Genomic DNA, 11,779 nt, shown 5'->3' with positions numbered 1-11,779 from the left:
TGTTACATTGTATTATTACATTACATTGTGTATAAATCAAGTGTATTTTAAACGATGCAAAATATCAATACAAAAATTCTTTGTTTACAAAAAAACTTCTGAAGGTCAGGCGACCCTTATTGCCGATTGCCGGGTTATTTGTCCGGACGATTTAATTCGGATTCTCTTAGCCGGTGAAACGTGGAACTTCGTGTCACTCCGTGGGCCTCGTGCAAGCTTTTATTTCATTGTCGGTCGAACGGGCGGCGTGTATCCGGACGATTTAGATATCCGGATTGATTCGGAATAATTTGATATTCGGATTGAACGGACGATTAATCCGGACTCTTCGCATCACTAATTTGTATAAATTAGTCCTAAGTCATTAGTTTAACAACAAAGAATTCTTAAATAAATAAATAGGTTTGTTAACAATTAATAAAGAATGTTCCATTAAATAAACTATTATTAATGTTATGTGGTGGAAACCAACTAGATAAATAATGTAAAGCAGTCATTTTGACTTGTTGGGTGAACCATGGATGCACAAATTGCATCAAGGGAAAATAGGTCCTTTTTCCTTCCAAAGCTCAACTCACCACCACCTACTTCAACTACAATAAATGTTCAAGAGAGTGTCAATGATGTTGAGGGGAAGGTTAAAACTCGGTTCCTCTCTATGTGGAACAATATGAAATATGGTAAGTGAAATGAAAAGTTTTTAGTTTTCTGGGCACTACACACTGCCTGAAATTAAGTATACAGAATTGTTAGCTTCTTTTAACCTTTTTTAAAATCTTTTTCAATTAAATAAATACCGAGATAAATACAAATTCCCTTAAATTTATAATACCTTAATCATTTTTGTTCTTTTGAATAGGGATGTCACCTAAACAAATTGTAAAGTATTCCTACATCTGTATGTCTAACCTCATATTAGGGTTCGGTTTTTGATTAAGATTTTTTACTCCTTTTATTTAAAGACTCCATTATTCAAATCCGAGGGACAAAAGTATTGGCACATATTGATTTTTATTAAAATTTGTATATGTCCTCTTAAGCTACTAGACCTATTACATTTAAATATTTTCTAATTTAAAGTGTATACCCAAGAGCATTCGTTTCTTAATATTTAATACAAATTTAATAAATAAAGGCTTTACAAAAGAACCCATATTAAAATTCTATCAAAAATCCCAGGGACAAAAGTATTGGCACACATGTTTACAAAGTGTTTAAAAATAGGTGCCTTGTATGTGAGAATTTTGAAGCAGTTTTTTTACATTCTTTAACAGAATATTTATATGAAGTGAAATAATTCTTTAGGTTTAGTGCTTATTTTAAGTGCATACATTGCAAATATGGGTCACAAAGGCCAAGAAACGACGGAATCCGAGCGAAAAATATTTGTACAGCAGTGAAAAGAGGGTAAATTGTATTCAGCGATTGCCCAAATTGTGAAGAAAAGTCGATTTACTGTGCGTAGTATCTTAAAAAGGTTTGAAACTGCAGAAAATTTCAAAAATAATTCTAGAACTGGACGTCCGCCAAAGTTAATGGCAAGGCAAGAAAGAAAAATTGTGAATAAAATTAAGCAAAATCCTCAAACTAGAGCTTCTGAAATTGCAGCTATATTGACAGAAGAAGATAGCATCAACATGAGCTCAAAAACAGTACGAGGAGTTCTTCATAGGGATGGATATAGTGCCAGAGTAGCTCGGAATAAACCATTTATTAATAAGGTTAACCAAAAAAAGCGTCTTGAATTTGCGAATGCACACTTTCATCAAGATAATATATTTTGGTACAAAGTAGCTAGTGCAGAAAAACTTAATTTGGCAAGTGATTATTACTTTCAACAGGACAACGATCCCAAACATACAGCCTATATAGTCAAGCAGTGGATTGCGTTTAATGTCCCTCATATTTTAAATACACCTCCTCAATCTTCAGATGTCAACCCGATCGAAAATCTTTGGAGTGAGCTAGGAAAACGAATAAGTAAACACCATATTTCCAGTAAGGAAGAGCTTAAATGTGTTTTGCTGCAACAATGGAATAGTTTTGAGCCTTCCTATACGCAAAAGCTGGTCCATTCAATCAAAAGGAGGCTCACTCATATTCTAAAAAGAAAAGGAGGTCCTACAAAATATTAGAACTGGGATTAAATTTTATTTTTATTTGGTGTGCCAATGTCCATTTTAAATCAATGTCCATTTTAAATAAATGTCCATTTTAAATAGAATGTAATTTTTATTTTTTTGTTATGCTCTTGTTATGCTTAAGGAAATCTGTTTTATTTTTCATTATTATTATTGTACTAAATCTTTTATATGTTTTTAGTTAGATAGTTATTATTGGGTTACATAAATATAGTAAACATTAATAAATTACTTTATAAAATTATGGTGTGCCAATACTTTTGTCCCTCACTGTATATATAAAAAAGAATAGAATATAACAAATTTGAAGCTGCAATCTGCCCAAAAGGGAAAGATATTCAGGGTGTCCCTCTTAAGATGGATACAAGCCAATATCTTGGTTGTTTGTTTCATGATCTTTTTCATTTCTTGTAAGAGGCTGTATGGCTATAAGCCACACATTTTGCCCAGGGTAAGAGATGCTCTACCTCATAGAGATACATTTTAATGGGTTTTGATATTTTTTTATTCAAGAGTAAACTACCCTTAGGACACTATTTACTGTTAAATTCTATCAAATCCTTGTTACCCAAGATACTTAACTTCTAACTTTGATAAATGTTGATGCAGGGGGTGTCATTAAAATAAATTTTTACTATTATTTTTTTAAGTACATACTTACAGTGCCACTGGATAAAAAAACTAAAAGTAAACATCTTCAATGAAACCACCATAATTTCTGATACACTTTTCATAAATTTTCCTATTTCTTAAACAAACTTTTTTGTAATTCTTGTCTAGAAATTTGTTCACATGCTTGACTTATTCGAGTTTTCAATTCTTCTAATAGTTGTGGACAGGTTAAACTTGATTTTTGTTAAAACCTCACAGAAAAAAATCCAGACCTAGGAGGCCATGCTACAAACTCTTTCTGTAAGTTAAAGGCAAAGACTATAAATATTTAAAAACTAAGATGGCCATGGAAAAAAAAACTGTTTACAAGTCACATTTCAAAATTGTTGATATGTCACTGATTCAATCAATCAATCAATATGTGCTTTATTGTCATAAAAGTAAATTTGTTGACAAAGCTGTAAAAAAGAAAAACATATGCACAAACATGTAAAAAGGTTATTTAGCATGCTATGGTCCATCATCCTAAAGGCATTCTGCTTCTATGAATATGGTTTACCTATACCGGTAAAACCAACAACATCCCCATTCTTCAGAAATACTCCTCCAAGACTCTGAACCAAAACATACAAAGCTAATGTAATGTCAAGAGTATCAATATGTATAACACAAATAGATATTATTCACTCCCGAAATATACAATTTTATTAAATGTAAAAAACTGTAAAAAAAAAAAAAATGAATCACAGAAAGAAATTAGGCGAAATGATATGGTGTAAAAAATATAAAGAATATACCGAAAGTCCTGCAAGAAAATTATTTTTTTTTAAGTAAAACTTCTTCACGCACGCTTGAGTTGGGGAATAAGCTGCAGAATGCGTTACGAAAAGTGTGATCGGGCGAGGCGAACGGTAGTTGAGAAGGATATATGAATTAGTGGAGATAGAAAGATAGAGAGTTACGGTTGGTATATTACTGTAGAAACAAGAGAGAGTATCTACATACATATAGTATATACATATGAATGGAGCAAAAGAAGTTTTACTTCAGCCGTGTGGTCTTAAGCACACTAATTTTTTTTTTGAAATATGGTATTATTTGCGAGAAAATAAATATTCTAAAATTCTTCCCAACATTTTTTGCAGTATAATATTTGACGTATTTTTTGCAGTAAATAGGTACAAAACTAACACTGCAGTAGCTAGCATTTTTAATACGTTTAAAAACCAGTTGATTATAATTGTTTAAATTGTCATTCTGACGCTCGGTTAAAAATTCAGAAATGCGAATAATTTTGAATCAGGAATCATAAAATTTTAAGAATATTTTAATTGATGTGAGTTTATTTAAAATTGTACATGACACAACTAGGTCAGGCAGAGATAAGGATTCAATTATTGATCTAGTGTTAACAAACTATCAGAATATGTTTCAAGCCAGAGTATTAAGAAAGCCCAAGAATCACTGATCACTACATAATTGAAATTTTGCACAATAATGTATAATCAAGAGAGCCCAAAATCTTGCAAAGTAGAGGAAGATATATTGATTTTATCAGTTTAATCAATCTACTGGAACAGCGCAATTTTAATTTTGATCATGCTAATATGAATGAAAAGTATAATGAATCAATTAGTATCATAATAAATGCATTAGATGTTATAGCTCCGTTAAGAACAGTCAAAATTTATCCTAGATATAAAGTTTGGTGGAATGATGTTGTAGAAGCTGCTACTAGAAATAGGGATGTAAGTTATAAGTTATATAAAAAAAAACTTCTGAAAACTTCAATAATTACAAAGAAAAAAGAAATTTTGCAGTAAAAATAATAACGGATGAAAAGAGAAAGTATTATAAAATATATGGAAATAGGGGAAATCCAAAGGAGATGTGGAAAACTTTGCAAGAATTTAAACCAAAAAAATAACCTGACATATAAGTAAACGTATATATGGTTTACTTATATGTCAGGTGTTTTGTGTATGTTATGGTCTGATGATGCTCTAGTCGAGCGAAACATGTAACCTTTGTAATTTTATTAAATGTATTTGTGATGCTGTAGATTTCGTGTTTTTACCTTTTATAAAAGTGTATGACCAGCATCTTTAGGATAATGGATAAATTTTTCGAGTTTGTTTTAGTTGGTGTATACACTAGCCACAACAATATAAATTATTTTTCTTTATGGCGCTGAAGGTGGGAGCGCTCATAGAGCCGCTAGTGCATTTAATGACATACATCCATACAATGGCATACAAGAACGTAGGCTAAGTTTGAGGAAAAAGGATCAGTATGCAATAAAAAGTGTACTGAGGAAAGGGTTGTTAATGAAACATGCCAAATTGATGTACTGAGACAATTCACAATGGATCCATTATTATCTATCCCTAAAGTCGCAGAATTAACTAATATTTCAACAGGTTCGGTACACAAAATTAAAAAAAAAGATAAGTTTTTTTTTCACAGAATTCAAATCCTTTAACAACTAGGAGAAGACATTAAAAGAACTCGTTCATTATCTCAAAGAGACCTACGTAAGTAGAGAAATAATAAAAACCCCATATATGATATATTATATATGTCACGAAGGCTACATGTTTCGCTAATGAAGCATTTTCAGACCTTATAAAATAGACAAACAACTCTCACGACATGACCTGCTTTCACTAAGCATGTTAAAGGATGTTTTGAGACCTAGAGTTTTAGGGTAGCCTAGGTTTTTATTTTTTCTCTACTAGGAGAACACAATTTTTGTAGGAGAATTGAATTTTGCGAACTGATGTGCCAGCAAATTGACGAGGACCCCCAATTACTAAAGAACATCTGGTTCAGTGACGAGTGAACTTTTCTAAATGGGCTGGTCAACTGGCATACCGAGAGGATCATACTCAGAATCCTGAAAAAAATTATCAATTTATTTAAAAATCATCGGGCCATTTTTTTGGAAGAAAATTTAGCTTGACAAATGTATTTAGATCTCTTCGAAAATACAATATATTCTTCAATCGTCCAATCTTTGGAAAACCAAGTGGATGAATGTGGTGTTGGGATACTAAACGAAAATAATTTGAATTTCTAACAAGGTGGAGCGTCCCCGCACTACGCTTTAACAGTTCGAGAGTGGCGTAATGAACAGTTTCCAGGCCTGTGGATTGGCAGGCATGGTGCAATTGACTGAAGCGCACGGTCGCCAGACAACACTACTAGATTTTTCTTTGGGGGTATTTAAAAAGCAAAATCTCACCTGAAAATATTAATTATTTAAAGGATGGAATTACTCGCGAATGTAGAGATATAAGCGCACAAATACTTGCCAATGTTCGTGAGGAATTTCCAAACATACTTTATTATTGTCTCGCGAATAACGGAGCACATTTTAAGCACTTAATAAAATAAATTCTATAAACTGATTAAATTGCTTATTTTTTAAACATTTTTTTACACCCTTAGTATATAAACTTACATTGTTTATACACCTTTGGGTGGTAGATTGTCTTTGAAATGGTATATCACACTATAGAATAGCCATTTGACATCAAATGGCTTTGACACCAAACTATGACGTTGATAAAATATTCATTACTGCCAGAAATTTTAGCTCACTATTCGCTGGTACGTCAACCTAGCTAATTTTTTTTGGTACTGTTCAATTGACACGTGAATGCTACTTACAATGTTCACACGAAGGGGATTCCAATTTGACATATCAAAGTGAGCGGTTAGCTGGAGGTCATTGACAGAACTTTGTCAAATATAAATTTAAACGTCCATCTGTACGGATGGTATTGACGTTTTTTTTTTTAAGAAGTTATTAAGGGACGATCGTATTGAAATGAAAACACTGCATAGCATAATCATCTTCCCATATTGATTAAAATCTCCTTATCCCTAAGAATATTTCAAAGACAGTTAAAAATGTTGTTGATTATGCAAAGGCCTACTATTCTCTTGGCGAATTCTTTGGGGATTCCCTGTGATTTAAGAACATTTTGTAGTGCAGCTTTTTAAATTTGTGGTTGGTAACTATTGTGGAAACATAATATAATAAACCTTGATGGCACCACACTATGCATCTTTTAGAACTTTACTGTGACATGTATAATGTTAACATGTTTTAACCTATTCACGTGGTTTACTTTTTTGTGTTTTAAAATGATTTTATTAGGCAGCTGCATTGTGTTTTTTGTTTTATTGGCGTTTTTTTTAAAATTTTAATCATGAACTGTTTGAGACATTTTAGGTGTATTAAAACAATAAATATTTGATTCACTTTTGATTTGATTATTATTGAGGCCAGTGCCAATAACGAACTGTTTGTCTTGTTTTCTTGGATGGACTGGAGCGGAAATACTTGCAGGTTTATTATTATTATTATTTTTTTTTTAAATTAACTAGGAACAATGATTGCATGAGTGACTTGCAAGCTGTTTATTTTTATTCGTATTCGATGTTGATTGATGCGCATGAAGAGAAACTTTTTGCCTGTCTATAGTGTCGTGTCCAGAATGAGGTAAATTTGATGGAGGTTTAGAGACTAAGCCTCTTAGAGCTTTTATTTCAAATTAAAAAAAAAAAAAAGTAATAAAAACCATTTTTTTTTTCATGGATACTCTATCTACAACAACCAACCCAAGGGTTGTTTGAGGATTGATATCCTTTCCTAAAAGGGACCTTTTGAGTTCCGAAGTTATTCTAGTAATAATATTTATATCGTTTCTCAGGGTTTTCTGTAGTTGTATCTTGTATCACTAGTTTTGGCTACCTCAGTTTTGATCAACAAGTTCAGTAAATTTATAAGAAGTTTTATTATTTTTTTTAGTTCATTATTAACAATGCCCGCTCAGTCTCAAAATCTTGATTTCATTTCCGTGACTTGGGCTTCAAATGTAAACGGCGATAACTCGCAAATTGTTGGTGTCCAAGAAACTGATATCAACTTTGGTAGAAAAAGTAGAGTAAAAGAGCATATATAAATTTCAAAAAGTTTACTTTGCTTATACTAATGAAAACAACGAATTCTGCAAAGCGTTAAACAGCGTGCTGCATGTAAACGACGACACTTTGTCCTCTATTCAACGGAGTCAGGCAAAACCCCTTTTAGAAAGGCCAGTATTGCGATTCTAAAATTACGATTGGACACGATTACTCGATATGACTGATTCAAAATAAAATTTTCAATCGTGAGTGTCTTGCGGATTGCCTAGTTTTTGTCGATTTGTCGATTGACGACACGCTTGGGTATATCGTATGCATCAGACGATATAGCTTCTTCCTTATTATACGTGTGCTTATATGTACATAATGTGTCAGCATCCTTTTTTAAACGTATTTGTTTCATTGATTGTGTATCAATAGTCATACCTGGCAAAACACAAACTTCTTGATAAACAAATGAAAGTTTATCAAGAAGCTTGTGTTTTGTGACGGCCCTCTGTTGAATGAGTCCATCTGTGTCTATTTAATAAAAAATTAAATTTATAATAATAACTTATTGATTATCGAACGAAACGATTATTTTCTTCTTTTTATAGCTTTCATTGCATCACAAAATATGCACACAATATTTTGTTTTTCTATAAAATATATATACATATATTTTATTTTCATTTTACTTAACATTTGTGTATTTATTTTGCTTTTTTTTTTTAATATATAAGTTAGGAGTTGATAATATATAACCTCTAAACATACAAAAGCCCACAAAAGGTTGGCCTTGTTAGTGGAAAGTTAACCATATTGTATTAATTATTTGTGTATTTCCTTGACTTCAGTCTGTGATTTTATTATCTTGGTAACTACTAATTACTACTACCAAAGTTTTCTGCGACAGACTGAAGGAGATTGACAGATAATAATGTAATTAAGTTCGCTTATGTCTACACAGTTAATTAGGAACATTTAATTAAATGAGATTCTGATGCAAATAGCATAAATCTGGTTAATGTTACGTGAGACACATTGTTCCACCAACACAGAATAAACTTACTTTTTATCTCAAAGATGCTAAATATATTTGTTTTGCATTGTTGCATTGCGATGCTTTTACAACTTCTTCGTTTTTGGTTTGGTATGTTAATTCTTTAAAAAAAAGCATTAAATAATATTATTTAATGATATATGTTATCAAATATTTAACTTATTAAATGCTCGAGAATAATTTAGCCGATCATGAAACGTCGTCCTCATTTTCGATAGTAATTCCAAATTTGTAGGTGGAAAACGTTTAAAATTGTTGTTTTACCACCATGGGAACCTCTTATTTCATTGCGACTTTACAGTACACCTGCTTCACCTTGGCTTCTTGACACTGTTATTTATTGGAGATATATATTTGCATCATTCATTAAATCAGCTCCTTAACTAGTAAATATGTGTCTTTGTGATGTCTTTGTCTTGACCAAACTCAAGTTTGTGAGTGTCAAGTACCTCTGCCCAAAAAGTCAATTAATAATGGTGAAATTTTCCGCAGCAAAACATTAACAACTAATTAAAACTAATATTAACACTTGGTCAATAGAGGAGTTAAATCTGTGATGTAATCAGGAACGAATAGGTTGTTTAGGTGGTTGTAGGTTGTACATTATTTTAGTTTAGCTGTTTTGGTTCTCTTCTGTTCTTCTGTTATTTATCACTACATGATATCGTATATATAATAAGGAATTATACTCTATTTCAGAACTAAACTCTGTAGGTGCAAAATTAAAGCCATATTTTTCAAAAGAATCTCCTGTATGGCTTCTAGGCATGTGCTATAGAAAATTGGAAGCCTCTTCTTCGGAATCCGCCGAATTAGGAACTGATGTGGCTGCCTTTCAAAATCAAAGTGAAGTAAGTCTATTTTCTAACTTAACTAATATAAAAAAATACAATCATTTTATGTAAAAGTAAGCTTAATCCACTCAAATATCACATATTTTTTCAATTATAAGCTTGATCATTGTTTACTTAGAAATAAGCATGCACTTTGTTCTCTAAAAACATTGTGTCTGAAAAAATTAGTTTGTCTGATTTTTGCAACAGTATTGCGCCCTTTATCGATGTTGTTGGCTGTAAATTTACTATTAGGTTACAGATATTTTACATGATTGTTTTGTACATCCCACCATCTATCACATCTGTAATTTTCGAGCAATTTCTGGATCAGTTTACACTTTTAATATCAAAGCTAAACCATAATGTAATAATAGTGGGCGATTTTAACGTATCTGATTTCTCTATTAACTCACCTACAGGTAATCATGTTAGTCAAAAGTCTATTGCTGTGAATAATTTTGCTAACACTTTTAATCTTGTTCAGTGTAATCACATCCTTAACTATAATAACAGACTATTGGATCTTGTTTTATCCAACTTCACCTGTACTGTTTCGCGTAGTGGCGTGCCTTTTGTCTTGGAGGATTTGCATCATCCTGCACTGGAAATTGATTTTACTGTCTCAGGCCAACGTGTCCATAATTTTTAGCTTAATAAAAACTTATCTCATTCTTTTAACTTTAGAAAGGCCAACTTCCATCTCCTTTATGACTCGATCCTTGAAGCTGACTGGTCTACTGTGTATTTATCCTCTAACGTTAATGATGCATGTGGAGCCCTATATGATATATTGAATAGCATATTTGCCGCACACATTCCTCTTAAGCAGCAACGTAAAAGAAGATTTTCACATTATTATTCTCAAGAATTGATTAAGAACATTTATAGGAAAGAAAAGGCTTTCAAGGACTTTAACATGTACAATTCTCCATTCTTTCAAAATAAATTCCATTCTCTTAGACGCCTTATCAAACTACAAATACGCAATTAAAATAAGTTGTATATATCAAACACCGAAAGGAATATTTCTTTGGACCCATCTAGCTTTTGGAATTTTATTGGTTCTAAGAAGGCTGGCACCAGGATTCCTGGTATGATGAGGCTACCCGATGACGTGGTAATTAAAGACCCACAAGACATAGTTGATGCTTTTGCACTGTTCTTTGGTGAGGCATTTATACAATCAAATTTCATTAACCATTCGACGACGTCTGATAATGTGCCCCACTTTGACATTTCCCACGTTGATGCTTCCCAGATTATTTTGGCTAGTAAAAAACTCAAAAATAATTAACATTCTGTGTAGACGGTGTACCTAGCTTCTTGGTTAAAGATTGCATTGGTGTCCTGGCTGATCCGCTGACCTACATTTTCAACTTAATACTGTCAACAGAACAAATTCCTGAAATTTGAAAAACTGCTAAAATAATACCTATTTTAAAAGCTGGGATCAAATCGTGAACTAAAGGCCAATCTCATTACTCTGTAACTTCTCAAAAATTTTCGAAATTATCCTGAATCGGTCGCTATTTAGTCACGCAAAAGAACTCATCTCTGTAGACCATCATGGATTTTTTAGCGGGCGATCTGATCTGCGATGTTACTAACTTATCCTGTCTGTCTAGCCACATCTGTGAATCACTCGATGTTAATACTCAAGTCGATGTTATTTATACCGACTTTCAAAAAGCCTTTGATCGGATAGATAACTATATTTTGCTGCATAAATTAACTCAGTATGGTTTTTCAGGGAGATTATTTAATTTATTTCATTCCTACTTGATTGGTATTTTAGTTTTTTTATAAATGACTTGATTGAGTCACTCACTTGTCATAGGCTGGGTTTTGCCGATGATTTGAAGCTATATTTAAATGTATATGGTTTGGAGGATTGTGTTTTTCTTCAGAACTGTCTAAATCATTGGAGGTATGGTGCGCTGTTAACAGGTTAGGCTTGAATGCGGCTAAATGTAGTGTGGTCAGTTACTCTAGATCAAAAACACCCTTAAATTTTAATTACTTTAATTATGATACTATTTTGAGTAGATTAGAGCAAATTACTGATCTTGGTATCACCTTTGACTCTGAATTTACATTCGTTCCACACTTCAGCAACATAGTCAAGTCGGCCCTGAGAAGGCTTGGGTTCATAATTAGAAGTTCTCAGAGTTTTACTTTGGAATCTACATTAAGACTGCTTTTCTGTTGATTTG

The 11,779-nt window shown here is 32.3% G+C and overlaps 1 protein-coding gene across 1 annotated transcript in view; it reads left to right on the top strand.

The window, feature by feature from the left end:
* The first annotated feature begins 316 nt into the window (after window positions 1-316).
* The window catches only part of LOC126748222 (cysteine protease atg4da), a 34,139-nt gene continuing 22,676 nt past the window's right edge, over window positions 317-11,779 (top strand). The window contains exons 1-2 of the mRNA XM_050457306.1: window positions 317-680; window positions 9,430-9,581. Of these exons, the coding sequence (XP_050313263.1) occupies window positions 518-680; window positions 9,430-9,581 (315 nt within the window). The 5' untranslated portion in view covers window positions 317-517. The remainder of the gene's footprint in view (window positions 681-9,429; window positions 9,582-11,779) is intronic.

This window comes from Anthonomus grandis, chromosome 22 (genome assembly GCF_022605725.1).
Source record: "Anthonomus grandis grandis chromosome 22, icAntGran1.3, whole genome shotgun sequence".
NCBI lineage: Eukaryota > Metazoa > Arthropoda > Insecta > Coleoptera > Curculionidae > Anthonomus > Anthonomus grandis.
Note: the sequence above shows the minus strand (reverse complement) of the source record. Positions and strands in the feature narration are given on the sequence as shown.